General features: G+C 32.2%; 1 protein-coding gene across 5 annotated transcripts in view; it reads right to left on the reverse strand.

The window, feature by feature from the left end:
* Nucleotides 1-19,828, reverse strand: part of BDP1 (B double prime 1, subunit of RNA polymerase III transcription initiation factor IIIB) — a 75,696-nt gene that overhangs the window by 17,968 nt on the left and 37,900 nt on the right. For 4 of the 5 annotated variants that reach the window (XM_023538123.1, XM_023538121.1, XM_023538120.1 and 1 more), the window contains exons 21-29: nucleotides 18,932-19,142; nucleotides 17,935-18,062; nucleotides 14,431-14,629; nucleotides 13,957-14,147; nucleotides 12,858-13,245; nucleotides 9,471-9,593; nucleotides 2,318-2,354; nucleotides 1,507-1,599; nucleotides 257-482 (exon numbers count right to left, since the gene is read on the reverse strand). In XM_023538123.1, coding sequence (XP_023393891.1) covers nucleotides 257-482; nucleotides 1,507-1,599; nucleotides 2,318-2,354; nucleotides 9,471-9,593; nucleotides 12,858-13,245; nucleotides 13,957-14,147; nucleotides 14,431-14,629; nucleotides 17,935-18,062; nucleotides 18,932-19,142 — 1,596 coding nt within the window. The remainder of the gene's footprint in view (nucleotides 1-256; nucleotides 483-1,506; nucleotides 1,600-2,317; nucleotides 2,355-9,470; nucleotides 9,594-12,857; nucleotides 13,246-13,956; nucleotides 14,148-14,430; nucleotides 14,630-17,934; nucleotides 18,063-18,931; nucleotides 19,143-19,828) is intronic. The other variant, XM_023538122.1, reaches the window with a different exon arrangement.

Here is a 19,828-nt window from a genome sequence, read left to right on the forward strand (position 1 = left end):
ACTATTTCAATAAAACTTCAAAGACATACATATTGCATAATTTTAATATGCTAACCATTAACTAAAATCAAAATTAGCCAATCATTACTTTACTTTAAAGGGTGAGAAATTAGCACTGCCTACTTTACATTTACATAAGCATTATTTAAAGCTATCAACTATATTGATGGTTGGTTTAAATACATTAATTGAATACTGTAATTTATTTTTTTAGTAAAACTCAAAAGAAATAATAGTTTAATAAAGCAAAATAAACCTGGTTGATACAGTGTTTCCCTTTACTTTCTCCATTAAACCAATTTCTTCTTTAGTACTTTGCTCCTCCAATACAATCTTGTTTTCTTCTGATGATGGAGATGTACTACTGTCAAGCGAAGAAAGCTCCTGGCCTTCATGAACAATTTTATAATTTACATCATCTGGGCTAAAAGGAATATGGCTTTTATCCTCTGAAGGAACATCAGGAAATACACATACTGCTACTGTAGAAAAAAATGGAAAATTAAAATTGACCAAATACAGATGTCCAAATAAAATAAATCTTTCAACATTCAGCCATTATAAAATTATATATTGTTTTTAAAGTTTGCTCTTTTTGGCTCCAAATTTAATTTTGTGATCTTATATTTCATGCCAACAATTTGACTTTATTCTAAGCTTAATAATTCTTACTGATTGAAATTTTTCTGCTATTATAAGTAAAAATAAATCTTTTTGTTATTTTCAGTAACTACATAACCTCAAATGAATTTCAAGATAGGATCGCCTTCATTTACAGTTTTTAAGATCTAGAGGTTTGTGACAGGCTCCAATGCAATACTCTGCCATTGAGAAGGAGCCCCATAGAGAAGATAAATCAGAGTTTCCTAATAAATATATAGTTATAGGCCTGAAACTCTAACAGCTATAATAAATGGCAGGCCAATTCATCACTAGTCAAAATAATTAACAGAAATATACTTAACATAATTAGGCATTTAATAAAGTAGAAGTTACTTAGATAGTAAAGACCATAGTTTCTCTCGAAAATTAAAAATCTGGGTTGACACATCTTTTGGCTCAGTCCATACTAACAGTGCAGTCTAAACCAAATGATCTCAATGACTGCTATTGCCCCTTCATACTGTATTTGTCATGTAATTGTGAAGACCATCCAAAGAGGCATGCTCCTTTGCTAAAGAGACATGTATAAAGTCATCAGTGATCAATGAGCTTAGTTAACCAATGATGTTTATGACAAAGGTAGAGGAGTCACTAGATTAACTATTCCACAAATACAAATTATTCTTTATAAAACAAGTACACTATCTTGAAATGGTGGCCACTACATCTAAAAGGGCTAAGTTGGATAAATCAACACACACACATTATCTTTTCTGGAAAAACAACAAAGTGATACCATCTTCAAATGTAAAAGGCATGTATTATTACTAAAATGTGGGTATAATTTCTTAAAAGTTAGATTTTAAAAGTTTCTTTTCCTGAGGACTTATCTTGCATTCTTACCATCACTCTGTTCTGAACTGATCTCTGATTGCAACACTAGATCTCCCATTGTAAGTAAAGTTATGGCAGCTTCTGTGCTTCCATCGTTGGGACCTTGTGAGAAAATATATTAACATTAAAACAGTAGAATGAATCTGGAAATTTAAGTTTGTTTACATAGAAAAGTTTTTTAATTCAAGTACTTATCCTTTTGTAACAAGTTTCAATATTCTCTGTACACTAATCCCTTACGAGGGTAATGTTTTGTTCAGCTTACATACTACAAATAAAGAAATAATGAACTCTTGGCTTTTATTCACTGAAAATGCCTCCATCCCATTTAAATAACTATCTTCAGAGAAAAACGCATCTATGTAGATCAGAGAAAAAAATACTTTATATTAAACATTTAATATAAAATACTTTATATTAAACATTTATTTTTAATTTTTGTCTTGATTCACTTTCTAAAGTAACATCCAGGAGGAGGTAGATGGGATAAAAGGGATCAAATATGTGGTGACAGAAAGAAACCTAACTATAGGCAGTGAACAATGCAATATATACATGACTTTCTGTTGAACTGTACACTTAAAATTTATTGGATTTCATTAACCAATGTCACCATAATAAAAATAAATAAAGAAATAATAAAATTGACAAAAAATAAAGTAACATTCCAAGAACCCACATTTCTCCTAGAGATCACATTAACAGCTCAATGTTTTTGTTCAACTCTCCAGCAAAATGACTCATTTACTAACTACCACCACTACTAAAACATCATGCAGTGTTAACCAAGCAGTTTTAACAGTGTCCAATTAACAGTTACCTGTTTCATCATGGGTATGTTCACCTGTGGTCATTTCCTAAAAGAGTTGAAAAGCAATATATTACATATTTTCCCAAATACATATTCTGTAGCTCAAAAGGCACTGTTTTACAGGTCTTTCTATGCTTTTGATTACAATGAAGTGGAAACTGGTTTTTCCCCCCTTAATTTACAATTATTCATAAAATTTCATAAAGAACACAAATAATTTAAAGCCAAATTATTTTGTCTCTTGGTTCATTTTTTTACCTTTTCCTTATATTATATGCAAATTTTACCTCTGATCATATTGCAATGCATATACCATTGTTACTTTACTTCTGCACTTTCATAATTCAACTTTAGTCATATCTGCCACTAGTTCCAACCCAGTGTAAACCAAAGTCTAAAGACTACCACAAAGTTTTTATACTACTAAGAGGCTTAAAACGTAAATGAATTTTAGTAAATTAAGAAGTTACAGGATCAGTGTCTAGCCTGACAGCATGAGCTGACCCTCTCCCCACTGAAACTGGTAAAATTTATTAAAAAATAACTATTAAAGCTTCTGGAAACAGCCCTAAGAGCAAATGAGGAAGAAACATCTATTAAAAAAAAAACAATGAAAACTCGAGAACAAAGGTGAAAGTCTGTGGTATGTGAACTAACACTTCTCTCTTCCTCTTTCCTTCTAGCTCAGTGAGGCAGAGACTCCACCTCAAACAGCTACAACCAAGAAAACAGGGCCTCTTCTCCCTGTAGGTCCCAGCTGGAAGGCTTTCTTCCTAGGAGGACCAAGACTTCAGCTCCTGACACAAGAACTTGGTATTATATTCATAATAGATAACAGACCAATATCTATTCTGAATATGAACACAAAAATCAATAAAATACTATCAAATCAAATCCAGCAACATATAATATCATAAACAAGTAGAATTTATCCCAGGGATCCAATTTTTTGGTTTAACATCCAAAATTTAAGCAATGTAATATATAATATCAATAAAAAAAAAAAAAACAAAAATCACATGATTATCTCAACAGATACAGAAAAAGCATATGACAAATTCCGATACCCCTTCATGACAAAATATTCACACAAACTAGAAACAGAATGGAACTTTTTTGATCTGATAAAGGGCATCTATGAAAAAACCATAGCTAACATCAAACTTACATCAAGCTAATGACAAGACTGAATGCTTTCCCCTAAGACCAGGAATGAGACAAGAATGTCCACTCTTGTCACTTGTATTAAACACTGTACTGGAAGGTCTAGCCAGGGCAATTAGGTGAGCAAATGAAATAAAGGATATTCAGACTGGAAAGTGTTACAAATGGAATTGTAACCCCTAGAAAGATATGTTGAAGTCTTAACCCCCAATGCCATGGGTCTTTGTCAACGTAATCAAATTAAGATGAAGCCTTATAGGATTAGGGTTGGCCCTAATCCAGTATGACTCATGTCCATATAAGAGGAAAAGAAACTAAGACATACAAACAGAGAGAACACCATGTGGCATTGGAGGCAAAGGTTGGAATTGTGCTGCCAAAAGCCAAGGAATGACAAGGACTGCCAGCAACTGCCCAAAGGTAAAGAGAAAGGACTGGGATGGTTTCTTCCTCAAGCCTCCAGGAGGAGCCATCACTGATGGCACCTTGATTTTAGAATTCTGGCCTCCAGAAATGAGAGAATAACTTTCTGTGGTTTTAAGCCACCCAGCTTGTAGTACTTTGGTACAGCAGCCCTAGGAAACTTAACACACACAAAAAAGCATAAGTATCTCTATTCACATATGCCATGAGCTTGTACGTAGAAAAACCTAAGGAATCCACTAAAAAGCTAATTAGTTCAGTTATCAGAACAAATAATTAAATTCAGCAAAGATGCAGTATATAATACAATTATACAAAATTCAATTATATTTCTATACACCTGTAAAACAATCCAAAAATGAAATTAAGAAAACAGTTCCATTCACAATAGCATCAAAATAACAACGTACTTGGAAATAAATATAATAAAGAAAGTGAAAGCCTTATAGTCTGAAAACTACAAAACATTGTTGGAAGAAATCAAAGATCTAAATAAATGGGAAAATATTACATGTTCATGGATTGGAAGATTCAACAATAAGATGGCAATAGATACTCCCCCACCACCCCCCAAAAAAAACCTGACCTACAGATTCAGTAAAATACCAAACAGAATCCTAGTTGCCGTCTTTATAGAAATTGACAGATTGATTTCAAAATTCATATGGAATTGCAAGAGACTCACAATAACCAAAACAATTCTGTAAACAAGAATAAAGTAAGATGACTTACACTTCCCAATTCCAAAACTTACTACAAAGTAACAGTAATCAAAAAAGCATCACCAGCACAAAGATATACACATAAATCAATGGAACAGAACTGAGAATCCAGAAATAAATACATACACCTACGGCCAACTGATTTTCAACAAGAATGCAAGACAATTCAATGGAGAAAGAATAGTCTTTTCATAGGTGTGACAACTGGATAGTTATATGCAAAAGAATGAAGTAGGACTCTAACCTCAGAACATATATAAAAATTTACTTACAATGAATTGAAGACTTAAATGTAAAACTATCATTAAAACTACAAAACTTTTCTAAGAAAAATAGAAGTAAATTTTTAGGATCTTGACTTTGACAAAGAAGTCTTTGTATCAAGAAAATGGACAACCCACAGGATAGAAAAGTATTTGCAAATCATATATCTGAAAGGGACTTGTATCAGAATACAGTAGTCTCCTCTTAGCCACAATTTAACTTTCCATGGTTTCAGTTTCCTGTGGTCAACAGCAGTCCAAAAATATTAAATGGAAAATTCTGGAAATAAACAATTCATAAGTTTTAAATTGCACACCATTCTGTGTAACATGATGAACTCTCAAGCTGTCTTGCGCTGACCTACCTAGCACATAAATCATCCTTTTGTCTAGCATATCCACGCTGTACATACAGTACAATAAGCTATTCTGAAAGACACCACAAATAACTTTTATTATAGTATACTGCCATAATTGTCCTACTTTATTAATGTTGCTGTTAATCTCTTATTAGGCCAAATTTATAAATCAAACTTTATCATAGGTATGTACGTATAGAAGAAAACATGGTATTTATAGGGTTTGGTAGTAATAATGGTTTCAGGCATCAAGTCGGGGAGGGGTTCTTGGAATGCATCCTCTGTGGATAACAGGGAACTACTGTATATAAAAAAAAAATTCATACAACTCAATAATAAAAAGACACACTCCAATAATTTTTTTTTAATTGGCAAAGGCTCTGAATAGAAATTTCTCCTAAGATTTAACCCATTTCCTGTTTGTCCCAAGAATGCTCGCCAGTGGCATTTGTGGCTGCAGCATTTACCCTGAAATAATTCGCGGATTAAAATCCTAATATTACCCCAAAAGTTTACCACAAAACATCTTGCTTTATTATTTTCTCATTGCTCTATTATATCAATAGTCTTTGGAAACAAATAACACTATTCTATTTATAGCATTCTAGTTTTAGTAGTGGTATTTCCATTTACAAAATAGAGTAATCCTCGATTGCTAAAAATGTCAAATCCTGGATGTTCTGCTTTCTGTTGTTCCATGCTGTGAAATTTACCACATAAAGATAAATTATTAAATACAGATCATCATAGATATTTGTTACACTAGGATTAGAGACAAGTTCTGTTTAGGAATTACTCCAAAAACAGTTTTTATATTTTATTTTCACACTGAAAACCATAAGATTTGCTTCAGCCTCAAAGAGTGTGTTTATGTAAAATTAACGCTTGCAGCGAGCTGCACTTTTTTAATAAATGGGTAAAAAATGGCCAATAAGTACATGAAAAGATGCTTGACATCATTAATCATTAGGAAATGCAAAGCAAAACCATAATGAGGTACCTTTTCACATCCACTAAGATGGTCAGATCCAAAAAGTCAAAAAACAAATGTTGGCATATGAAGAAACTGGAACCCTCTCATACACTGCTGGTAGGAATGTAAAATACTGTAGTAGCTTTTGAAAAGTTTACTAGTTTCTCAAATGATTAAACACAGAGTCATCATATGACACAGCAATTGCACTCCTAGGAATGTACCCAAGAGAAATGAAAATATATGTTCATACAGAAACTTGTATACGAATGTTTATAGTAGCATCAAGTATAATAGCCAAAAGATGGAAACAACCTAAATGCCCGTGAACAGGTGAACAAAATGTGGTCTATCCATATTTACTATTATTTAATCACAAAATAGAATGAAGTACTGATATATGCCACATGTTGAACCTTGAAAACATTATGCTAAAAGAAGGCAGACACAAAAGACCACATCACTTGAGTCCATTTAGATTAAATGTCCAGAACAGACAAATCTATAAAGACAGAAAGTAGACTATTGGTTGGCTAGGCATGGAGAGGGTTAGAAGGGAATTCGGAACAACAGCTGAACTGCTAATGGGCATGTTTCTTTTTGAGGTAATAAAAAGAACTGTGATGATGTTTGCACATATCTGTAAATATACTAAAAAACCATTTCATTGTACACTTTTAATGCATGAATTTTAAGGTGTGTGAATTGTATCTTAATAAAGCTATTCTAAAAATGTAATTCCATGTCATTTGTAAAAATAAATATCAACCAAATAAGAAAGAATGTCAAGTAAAATATAACTAAATATATTCCAAATAATTTATATTAGTTAATGCAACAGAATTTTAACATGTCCCTGAGGATAAAGACACACACACACACACACACACATCAATTCTTTTCAAATCAAATATAAAACCTATGTATTATTCACTAGTTTCTATTATTCACACTTACAGCTTCTGACATGATAGAAATTAGCTGACAACTGCTTGTTAACCTAAAGCTTTCAAATTAAACTTCATCTTTTTAAACTAAGCAAAAAATTAAATCTAGAACATATATACAGGAGGTTATTTCTGGGCTCTCAATTCGGTTCCATTTGTCTGTGTCTGTTTTTCTACCAATACCATGCTATTTTGATAATTATTGCTTTGTAGTATAATTTGAAGTCAGGCAGTGTGATACCTCCAGTCTTGTTCTTTTTTCTCAGGATTGCTTTGGCTATTTAGGGTCTTTTGTGATTCCATACAACTCTGATGATTTTGTTGTTGTTTTTCTATTTCTTTAAAAAATTCCATTGGGATTTTGATGGAGACTGCATTAAATCCACATATTGCTTCAGGTAATATGGCTATTTTAACTACTATGTTCAGTCTTCCATGAACATAGATATCTTTCCATTTCTTTGTGTGTTTTTCAATTTCTTTTAAATGGTTTTCAGTATATAGGTCCTTCACAGGCCTCGTTAAGTTTATTCCTAGGTATTTTATTCTTTTTGTTGCAATTCAAAAATAATTGTTTTCATTTTTCTGGAATTCCATTGTTAGTGTATAGGAATGCTATGGATTTTTGTATGTTGATTTTGTATCCTACAACTTTACTGTATTTATTGTTTCTAATAGTTTTCTGGTGGAGTCTTAGGGTTTTCTATATAGAGAATCATGTCGACTTTTTCATTTCCAATTTGGATACCTTTTATTTATCTTGCCTGATGCTCTAAGCTAGGACTTCTAACACTATATTGAATAAGAGTGGTGAGAGTGGACAACCTTGTCTTGTTCCTGATCTTAGAGGGAAGGTTTCTAGTTTTTCACTATTAAGTACAATATCAGCTGAGGGTTTGTCGTATACAGCCTTTATTATGTTGAGGTACTTTCCTTCTATACACATTAAGTGTTTTAATCATAAATAGAGGCTATATCTTGTCAAATGCTTTTTCTGCATCTATTGATACATGATTTTTACCCTTTATTTTCTGTATTTGGTGTATCACATTAATTGATTTGTGTATGTTGGACCATCCTTGTGCCTCTGGAACAAACTCCACTTGACTGTGATGTATAATCTTTTTAATGTATCGTTGTATTCAATTTACTAGTATTTTGTTTAGGATTTTTGCAACTGTATTCATCAGAGATATTGGTCTATGGTTTTCTTTTTTGTGTGTTATCCTTAGCAGGTTTTGGGTTTAAGGTAATGTTGGCCTCTTAAAATGAGTTAGGAGTATTGTCTCTTTTTCAATTTTTTGGAAGACTTTAAGAACAGGTATTAAATCATCTTTGAACGTTTGGCAGAGTTCACTAGTAAAGCCATCTAGTCCTGTACTTTTACTTTTTGGGAGGTTTTTGATGGCTGTTTCAATTTCCCTACTGTTGATCAGTCTATTTAGACTTTCCAGTTCCTCATGATTCAGTCTAGGAAGGATATATATTTCTAAGAACTTGTCCACTGTAAGAATGGGTATTATCAACAAAACAAGTAATAACAAGTGTTGGAGAGGTTGTGGGCAAAAAGGAACCTTCATCCACTGCTGGTGGGAATGTAAATTGGTACAGTCACTATGGAAAACAGTATGGAGGTTCCTCAAAAAATTACGAATAGAATTACCATATGACCCAGCAATCCCTCTTCCAGATATCCACCTACAAAATTTGAAAACATTTATTCGGAAAGATATATAAACCCCCTTGTGTCCACTGCAGCATTATTCATGGTTGCTAAGACATGGAAACCGAAATGCCCTTCAACAGATGAGTGGATAAAAAAAAGATGTAGTATATCTATACGGCAAAATATTACTCAGCCATAAGAAAAGATGAAATACTGCCATTTGCAACAATACAGATGGATCCTGAGATTCTCTTGCTAAGCGAAATAAGTCAGAGAGAAAAAGTTGAGAACAATATGATTTCACTTATATGTAGTATATAAAACTGAAAGCAACAAATTAACAAGACAAACAGAGACTCATGAACACAGATAACAGTTTTAGTGGTTACCAGAGGGAAAGCGGGGAGGGGGAAGTTAGATAAGAGTAAAGGGAGCCAACTATATGGTGATGAAAGGAAATTCAACTTTGGGTGGTGAACACACAGTGCAATATACATATGATGTATTATTGAATTGTATACTTGAAACCTATAATTTTATTAACCAATGTCACCCTCGAATTTAATTTAAAAGAAAAAAAAAAAAAGAATACCAAACAACAGCAAAGATCCATTTATTTTTTAAAAAATTAAAATGGATACTTACAACTGATAATGCATTCAAATTTTCTTCTTGTTTCATTTCCTGAGTGGTCACATCTGTGTTTAAGAACTGATGTTCATCAACAGTTATGAATCCTATATCTGGGACATTCACAGTTATTTCAAGCTGTCAAAATAAGAAATTTCATTTCATTTTGGCATACTACATACAGCAAAACAAGTAAAACAAAATGTTCAACAGAAGAAATAATCCACATTCATACATGATTGAAAAACTGAAATATAGTCATTCTTAAACTGATTTGACATCGACTTGGCAAAAGTAAAACATTTAAAGTTTTTCAAGGATCTGTGATTCTTATAACCAGTAAGCAAAATTTCCAAGGCTAATATTCCTAGTACCTAGCATTTCACTTTCCATCATTCACACTTTTATCCTTACTTTCCCATAATTTCTCTTATCAAGTCTGTTAACATTCATGGAGTACTTCTTAAAAACTAAAGGGCTACAGGTTCAAGGATACAAAGCTAAATAAGACAAATTTGGTCCGTACCCTCAAGGGACTCACAATCTAAGAAAAACAGATATATAATCAACTAACTATAAATTGTCCTAAGTACTATAATAGAGATGACTTAAAAACATTTAAACAGATTACATGTACACCCCCACCACGGCCAGGGAAATTGTTCTGTAATTAGTGGTCCTCATTAAAATTGATTGGAGTGGGATTTCAACGTATTTCCACTCTACATGGACTGTGTTTTCTCAGTTTGCATGAAGTCCAGAAGAGAAAAAAAAAAAAAGAAGACATTATATTGATACTTGATGCCAATCACATCTTTTTAAATCTTTTCTCCTTTAATTTAAAAATTACTGTTATTTTGAAAATTGTCCCTTTATTCCTGGATTCTATACTTGTTGTTCACAGAGAAAAATACTGACTTTCATTGATCAAGGGAAGAAATATTTCTAGAGGGTGGCCAGGCTGGGACATGACACCTACTGTTGATTATTTTAAATTAGAACTGTTATAGCTAAGCAATACATAAGAGAATACAGAATGCCGAATGTGTAGTTGTTTTATTCTTTGACTTTCTATTTCTGTTACTTCTTTTTTAAGTTGGTTCACTGAGCACCATACAGTTTCAAAGCTTTATTTTTAAACAGCATTACTGAGACAGAATTTACATATCATAAAATTCACTCGTTTAAAGTATGCAATTCAATGCTTTTTGGATTATGCACAAATATGTACAACCATCACCAGACACTTTTAGAACATTTTTATCACTTCAAAAAATGACACTCATACCCATTAGTTACACACCTTCAACTCTTCATCTCCAAATCCCTGAGCAACCACTAATTTACTTTCTATCTCCAGAGATTGTCTTATTTTGGTCATTTCATATGAATGGAATCACATAATATGTGATTTTTCCTAACTGGCTTCTTTCACTTAGCACAATGTTTTCAAGGTTTCAAGGTGATATTGTAGTATGTATCAATAATTTATATCCCTTTATCATTTAATAATATACCATTGTATTTCAATGCTTTTTAAAGGGAACATTTTCTAACATATAAACAATTTCTCTGCCTTAGTACTCTGGCTGTAAGAAATATAATTTAAGCTTTCCTTACTCGATTATTATAATTAACGCTATTTAAGAAGACATTTTGTTAATTCAGGGATAAATCCTGAAACCTGATTTTCAGAAAATTCTGATATTAGTTTTCACTAGTAATTTGCCTTTCACCCAAAGAAATGTGTAAAGTACAAGACACATAGCTAAATGAACTCACATGCTTTTTAATTTTAACTGAAACTTAAATTCACTATAATTACTTTGAAATTTTGGTTACAAGAAACAACTTCATTTTGCATCATGTTTATGTAACTTCAACACTTCTAAATCATTAATTTTACAATATCTAGCATGTTGTTAACAGTGAATAACTAAGGGTGAGTACAGCCAGTCATTCATAAATGTGAATTTACAGATTCAGTAATCCATTAATTCTGGATTAACTTGATATTACTTAAATTGTTTTATGTTTTCTACTTATTTTATTATTATCATCAATACCATCTCAGTTAACCCCTAATTCTATTTCAAATGACTCAGAAACTATTATGAAGTTTGTAGTAAAAACTGATTATACTACTCTATAAACCAACTAAATTACTGAAAACTGATGCAGAGCAGACAACTTTGAAGTTACAAAGTTGGAATACTAGACCAAGAGGCAAAAGAGTAAGAAGTTTTATAATAAAGTAAGTTGAAGTAATATGTTCCTCTACCTCACATCCATTAGGATGGCTAGTATCTAAAAAAAAAGAAAAAGAAAAAGAAAAAAAAAAGAAAGAAAATAACAAGTGTGGGTGAGGATGTGAAAAAATTAGAACCCCTGTACACACTATTGATGGCAATGTACACTGCAGCTGATAATGGGAAACAGTATGGTAGTTATAAAAAAAAAATTAAAAACAGATTTATAATTTACCATATGACCCAGCAATGCCACTTCTAAGTATACCCCCCAAAAAAATAAAAACAGGAGTTAGAAGAGGTATTTGTACACCCATGTTCACAGCAACATTCTTTCCAATAGCCAAAAGGTGGCAGCAACCCAACTGCCTATTGACAAAATAAACAAAATGTAGTATGTATACACAATGTAATATTATTCGGCCTTTAAAAAGGACATTCTGACACATGCGACAACACAGATTAACCTTGAAAACATTATGCGAAGTAAAAGAAACCAGTCACAAAAAGGACATATACTATATAATTCTATTTATATGGGGTACCTAGAGTAAAGTCATAGAGACAAAAGTAGAATGGTGGTTGCACAGGCTAGAGAAGAGGAGATAATGGGTAGAGTTTTCGTTTTGCAAAATGAAGAAAGTTTTATGGAGGGATGTTGATGATGGCATAACACAACAATATGAATGTACTAAATGCCACTGAACTACACACTTAAATATGGTTGATAGTATATTTTGTTATGTATGTTTCACCATAATTTTTTAATGTCCCTTCTACCTTCTCTACCAACCAGAGATCAACTTCGGCCTACCACAAAGTTACTAGAAAACACCTGCCATTTTTTTTCTAATTGATCAGAAAGTAGACTAAGCAGCCTCCAGATAAAAGTGAAGTCAGATTTCTATCATTATCATTATACCAATCACCTTGTGCTGGGTATGGGCCATATGGGCTAAGTCATTACAGTAGATCACACAAGCCTACTTCTACTGGTTCCTTAGGCTATCCAACAGGCCCCAAACAAATTACATTTGGTAGAGTTTATTTAGAAAATGAACTCTACAAATCCTAATAATTACCAAAAGGAGAAAAAATGATCCACTAAAAGAAAAGTCAAGATAAAGTTCTGAACATTTAAAAAACAAACTACCTCTTCCATAGTTTCCTCAATCTGAGCAGAAACAGGTTCAGGAGACCTGAGACCCACAGGTACAAACACTGGAGCTTTGTTTACTTCTTCTGGAGCAAGATGATAGCTTTCTTCTTCATAGTCAGACTCAAAATCTTCAGCATCATCTTCGTCCTCTTCCTGTGAAGCCCGAAGCGTTACCAGGATGGCCTTGGAAGCTCTAGGTTCCTTCTTAGAAGTCTTACTCCGAATTCGTTTGGATCCACGCCCTTTGGTGACATTCGGTTTGATCTTTCGATACATTCTCCTTTCACTATGATCTATCTCACACCCAGGGGCAGAAGAGATAGCTGTTCTTCGACTCAGAGCAATTTTAGAGTAATGTGATTCTTTTAATAGTTGTGTACAGCTGGATGTTTAATCAAAATAACAATACAGTCACTACATGCACAAAGATATTTTTAATGAAAATTAAACTTTCAGAGTGAAATATCAGTTCAAGCCATTAAAACAAAAACTCCCACCACTCATTCTGTCAAAAACTTACACTATGAAGAAAAGATAGGAACTTACTATCAGTTTCTCATTCAGAGCTAATTCTTAGTTATCTAGCTACAAATTTTCTATACCAAATTTTTATTTCTGGGTCACTCTTCCCCTTATTATTTAAATGGAAATGAAATTCTACTGGGTAACTAGACTAGGATAAAAAACGGGAAGTGGTGGGGGCAGGCAGAAAATCCATCAGAACACTTATTTTTTAGAACTTCGGTTCCCTTTCGCTTTCCTTGAAAACTATGGAAGAAGGGTACCCTTCACTTGTGTTTGTGACCCCATGTGAATCAGCACCCTAATTATTTAGGCACTACATACTACTCTTTTGTCAGGCTTCTGCTCATGTCTAATATACTGAGCACTCAGAAATTTTAAATACAGAGAAAAATAATATTCCTAAGATAAAAAAATTAATTTTAGTAAATAAAAATCAAAAATGGGAAAGAAACTTGTCAATAAAAAACAATCTATACAAGCCATCTTTTATGCTATCCATAAATTAAGGTAAGACATCCAAAAAGAGTAAGTTTTTATTTCCTAAAGTATTTGTTACATAAACCTTTACCTTGCTAGTTTACTGAGATACTGCTCTTCAGCAACTGAAGACACAGAATTATCCCCTACAGTCTTCTGTCCAACACTTGCTGATGGTCCAACTTCTGACTGAGCACCTTTTTTGGCCAAACCAGGTTCTTTGGAACCTACAAAATCTTTTCTTGCTGAAACCTCAGTAGATGTCAGAAGGTCATCTTTTTCCTTAAATTTAAGAAGAAACAGCTAATATTACCATGGAAACAACCTCTATAGTAATTCAAATTGGCCATTTAGCCTAAACACACACACACACACACACACACACACACGGTTTCTAAAGTTCTATAATACTGGAAAGTCACTAAATTTTCAGTAATAATACAAAATAATAAATAGCAATAATACAAAAGCAAAACTATATAAAAACTACATGTTTTTTAATGCTCTCCTTCATAATCCTGACAAAATACAGCCCACTGATAAAAATTATATTTTTCAAACTTACTTTATGAAGGAGCTGGGTGTCAGAATCTTCTTTCTGCAGCAAAGTATCTTCTGGCTTCCTTGCCTCGCTCTGATCTATTCCGTCTTTTTCTATACCTGATTCTGCTTTTTTACCATGTGCTCTTCTCAAATTTGGATCAGCTTTTTGGAACTGCCTTTGGAATTGTGCTGGACTAGGAACACACATTTTATGTTCATGTCTAGAATGAAGTATAAATCATGCAGAGAACAAAATTCATAATTCCTTCTTAATGTAACAGCTGTTAAATCAAATAATTTTTGACACAAACCAATTCTATGTTCAAAGGACTACATATAAATTGGCTATAAAACCAAGCATATAAAATGAAACCACAAACGCTGATATGAAAGGAAAAACATAAAAGCTTTTATAATTTCCAATTTCTGTACAGCCTGGGGAATAGTTTTACAATAATGTTTTTTTACTTTTATTCATTTATTCTGGTTTGTAGTTTCATTCTATTTTAAGTAATTTTCAGAGTAATAACTAGAAACAAACAAACAAAATGCCAGCAGTTGGAAAATGGATTTCCTAATGGCACTCTAAACAAATGCTTCAACTGGGCTCTGAAGCATGAACAAAATATACAATGGTCACAACAAGCATAGTCCTACTGGTTCAAGAGCAGGATTTACTGACAGCCAGTGTAATAAGGATTTCAGTATAGCCCATGTAGAGCTGCAAAATCAAAGACAACGTTTTAACATTCAAGAGAACAGCCATAGCCTCCAAGGCAACCTAAACAGCTGTGTTAAGATTTCTTGGGAAGAATAATCAACAAAGATCTGAATTCTGAATTAGGAAGTTTATAACTAATAGAAACCTAGATATTTATGAAGAATAACTGGGTATATAAGTATTTATCATGAGTTCTCTGAAAGATCTGTACTAAAGACTAATATTAAGTAATATTTCTAATAAATTATCCAGAAGAGAAAGTACTTAGTTACATTTTCAAATATTCCAACCTGACTAAGCTATTCTGGCAGTGAAACAAGGAAGTTCACAGAAGTTCCAACAAGGTTATGATGCAAATTAATAGATGCCAGCGTAGGCTAACATATGGGAAAACATTATATTTAAGTAGAAGCTATTTACAATCAAGTGTGATTCTACAAAGGTATTAAAGAATAAAATATATTCTTAAGCCACAATGTGCTACTGAAGTCAAAAGGGGCAAGAAAATGCTGAATATAAGAGTAAGCTAACTTAAAAACTATACAAAACATATATATACTCTAAAGAAAGTATCAGTCATGATATAGCTAACAGGAATAAACGTCATAAACAGAAAAGGTTAAAAAACGGGTGAGGTGTGTTTCCATGTATTAAAGTTAGATCTCTCTTCCTAAAAAATGCAAAGGCTGAGCATAAAATCGTTTGACATACGTAAAATTTCTTTCGGAAGCTCTGCCTATATAACTATAGGAATCTGCTAGTCTGAAGATCATAAATCCTGAAAACTTAAGTTTAAAATGCTAAATTGCTGGACATAGTTCCATAGTTATATGGAACTATGCTAAATTGCTGGACATAGTTCCATAGTTCCGTAGCAGTTAGCACATCTGCTTTACACACAGAAGGTCCTGGGTTCACGCCCCAGTGGAGCCATGGTCCATGGTCTACAGTCATGCCACCCTGAACAAGCCCGATGTCCAAACATGGATGGGTGACCACCTAGGAAGCCAGGTGCTGTTGGCATAAATAATAATAAATAACAAATAAAATAAAATGCTAAAATGCCAATGTCACTCTGAGCAAGCCATTTAAATCCTCTAGGTCTATTTAGTCAATTATAGATGAGGGCATTACGAAAGGCTGGCCTCGAAGGTCACACTAGTCTTTAAAGGCTCACTGAAAGTAAAAACCTTGTAAAGGTCCTACATAATCTGCCCTTCTCCCTACTCAGCCTTTAACCTTTCCTTCATCTACTACTCTTCCTTCCTTGTTCCCTCTTCCCCCAGACATCCCCTTGTCTTGTTCCTTCACTTCTTTTATATCTTCTCCCTAGTAGTACCCTTTCAATGAACCATTCTCTCATTAAAAAGTAAATACCAGTAAGTAGAGCACAGAGTATTTTTAGGGCAGTAAAAAAAAAAAAAAAAAAAGTAAATACCCAAACATGATACTCCCTACTCTCCCACTTGCTTTATTCTTCTCAACATATTACTGATTTATTCAACTTATTTGTTTATAATCTGTTTCACCAATTAGAATATAACCTCCACAAGGACAAGATTTTTTGTTTTTTTCTATATTGTACTATATTGACAACACCAAGAACAATGCCTGGCACATAGGAAACACTAAAACGTTTGTTAAATGAATGACTACATAAGGTTCTTTTTGGTGGCAAAAATATGTAATTCTGTAAGGCCAAAAAGAGATTATATTCTAAATGCAAAATAAATCCATAAATAGTAATTGGGAAAAGCCAGAGAGATGGAAATATGTTCACCTTTCATGTTTGGGATGAATGCCTCAGAAAGTGTTCTCTGGAATCATTTTTAGAGATGAATTAGTCAATGGAATCAATCATCGATCTAATCCAATACAGCATTTGTAATACAAACATATCTATAATGATTCTAGTGAAAATATTTCTAAGTACCAATCACTTTACTTAAACATCCAGTTTAAAGAAATGAAGAAATGGCTTAGTAAGGAAACCTGAAATTAGTGTAAAGAAAAATTGGGCCTTAGTTTTAAAATAAAAACAATATGAAAGGCTTTTCAACACACACACACACAGAAACAAATGAAATGAGAAATTCAAACTAAAACAATAACCTGGTTACAAAGACAGTGTAGTAAATTAGATGAACCATGGACTATATCCAGAAAAAAAGAGGTGTTTTTTTTAATCTGCCTTATATTATTAAAAAAGAACCTATCACATCTTGCTTTAATATCAGTAACAAGCAGATTGCAAGTAATAAAAATGGTAATGCTGATATACCTTCACTCTTTTAGCATATCCCATTTAAAAGATATCATTCCTACCATTTGGTTTGGGACACAGCTCCAAATATAGCATATAGTAAGTACTTCACAGCAATTCCTATTTATAAGTTTTAGTCAATAGGTTATAAATTTCTAAAGATATGAAGAACTTATGAACCTCTGTCACCATAAAAGTTTAGTTTTAAAATAAAAATGAGGATAGGATGCTTGCTAAACTTTTCAGAAAATTTACAAATTAAGAGATCAGTCATGCAATTCATACAGTATTTGAAGAAGCAGATTTAAAATAGTTTAGTAATTACTTTATCCTTTCATAAAATTTTCAAGATGTAAAGTTATATAAAATTAATTATGTAAAAACCCAACCTTTATCTTTGGGAAGTTTAATGCTATTCTGTTTTAAAAGCAAACTCACTTTATTCGAAACTAATATAAAATAATATTGAATGTGAACTCTAATTGAAAAATAAAAATTAAAATAAAAAATAAGAAAATTTTTAAAAACAAAAGCAAACTCACCTCATCTTTTCATCTAACACATTAATTTTGTTAACATGAAGGTCTTCTATAAGAACAGCGTCACTCTGATTTTCATACATTCTGCCTTCTGAACCTTTGGAGAATATAACTTCAATTTCGGTTCCTGGCTGAAATGACAAAACCATACTAGTATATATTTTTTAATATTTAAAATATTTCAATCATTAAAAAAAGTATTTTAAAATTAAAAAGTTTTTAAAAATGAAGACTCGCACTATGTATGCAATGTTCACATTTTGCTGTTCAAAGCAAAATTGTCTAATTCAGAAAGTTTCAAAGATTATCACAGTAATATGTTTAGATAATCCTTTAAAAACTACAATAACCATCTGTTATAAATCCCAAAAAAGAAAGTCTAATGATTTTTTTAAAAGGGGGTTTCAAATAAGAATTACTATCATTTTAAATCCAGATTTTCATTTGAAAAGGACAGAAAAACAGAACTGTCAAAATGGGCATTATACTACTTAACATTCGTTTCTAACATCAAAATATCAGTAAGAGACTAAATTGTAATTCAAAAGAGAATGTTATGAAGCAATTAAAAACAATGTATCTCTGTATTCTTGACAAGGAAAGTCACTTAATAAGTGAAAAACAGTAAGTCACAAGATAACATGTATACAATGATTTTAGTATTTAAATTTACTTAAGTATGCACACATGCATGCATGGAGATATATCTGATACCCAAAAGGTTTTCAGTGGTTATCTCAGTATGGTGAGATTTGGGGTGGTTATATCATTTTGTACCAATTAAAAATTTTCACAATGAATAGTTTCATTAGTTAGGAAAAAATAAATCTACATTCATTTTTTTAAAACTTCAGAATGGTAAATCTGAAACAAAATCAGATACATTCTGTATTGACTGAGTAGAATGTCAGATGTCTATACTTTAAGCCAAGTCTGAGCTATCATTTGATATTTTAATATACATTAAAAGGCTTGATTTAATTACATAACAATAACTCACCTCAGTCAGGAATTTCTTTTTAGTTTCATCTTTTTGTAGTATTGTTCTTTCTTTCTTAATTATACCTTTGGTTTCACCTTTTTCTACAATTTGCCTCTGTCCAGCCTTTCTAATATTTGGTCTGGGTCTCTGAAGTCGTCCCCTTACTGGTCGAGCAGTCTGGATAACACTTTCCTTCATTTCTTGTTGAAAAGTGTGTACATTAGGAGTCCTAAAAGGGGGGACAGGAAAAAAAGAGTTCAGGAAGCTTAACTGTAAGATGAAAACTACTGTAAAAATAAAAAATTCGAATCTCTTCTCAAACTCTCCATACAAATATTTTATACCATTAAAGGAAAATTAAATTACTTTCTGATTATAAATTTATCTTGTTTTATAAAACAACATAGGTATTTCGATTCTTAAAAGGTAATGAACTTATATGAGGTACCCAAAATATCCAAATTCATAGAAAGAAAATTCCAACTGTGGGTGCCAGATACTGAAGAGGGGAATAGGGAGTTATTGTTTAATGGGTACAGAGTTTCAGTTTGGGGAGATAAAAAATTCTAGAGATGGACGGTGGTGATGGATACACAACAATGTGAATGTACTTAATGCCACTGGACTGTACACTTAAGAAAGGTTTAAAATGGTAAATTATATGTTATATGCATTTTACAATTTTTAAAAAGGCAAATAATATATATCTCATATATATATTATATATATTTTAAATGCACTGCTTGAGTAAGAGCTTAAGAAGCAAACAGTGAATATAAGCAAGCAAGCATTAAAAAGTGTTGAATGCAATCTGGTTTTCAATTTTAAGCAGTCTGCCATATGAATAAAAATAAACCAAATACTGTATTATTTATATTCACCTTTAAAATATATTACCACATCTTAATAAGAATG

This window comes from Pteropus vampyrus, unplaced genomic scaffold, assembly GCF_000151845.1.
Source record: "Pteropus vampyrus isolate Shadow unplaced genomic scaffold, Pvam_2.0 Scaffold213, whole genome shotgun sequence".
Lineage (NCBI taxonomy): Eukaryota > Metazoa > Chordata > Mammalia > Chiroptera > Pteropodidae > Pteropus > Pteropus vampyrus.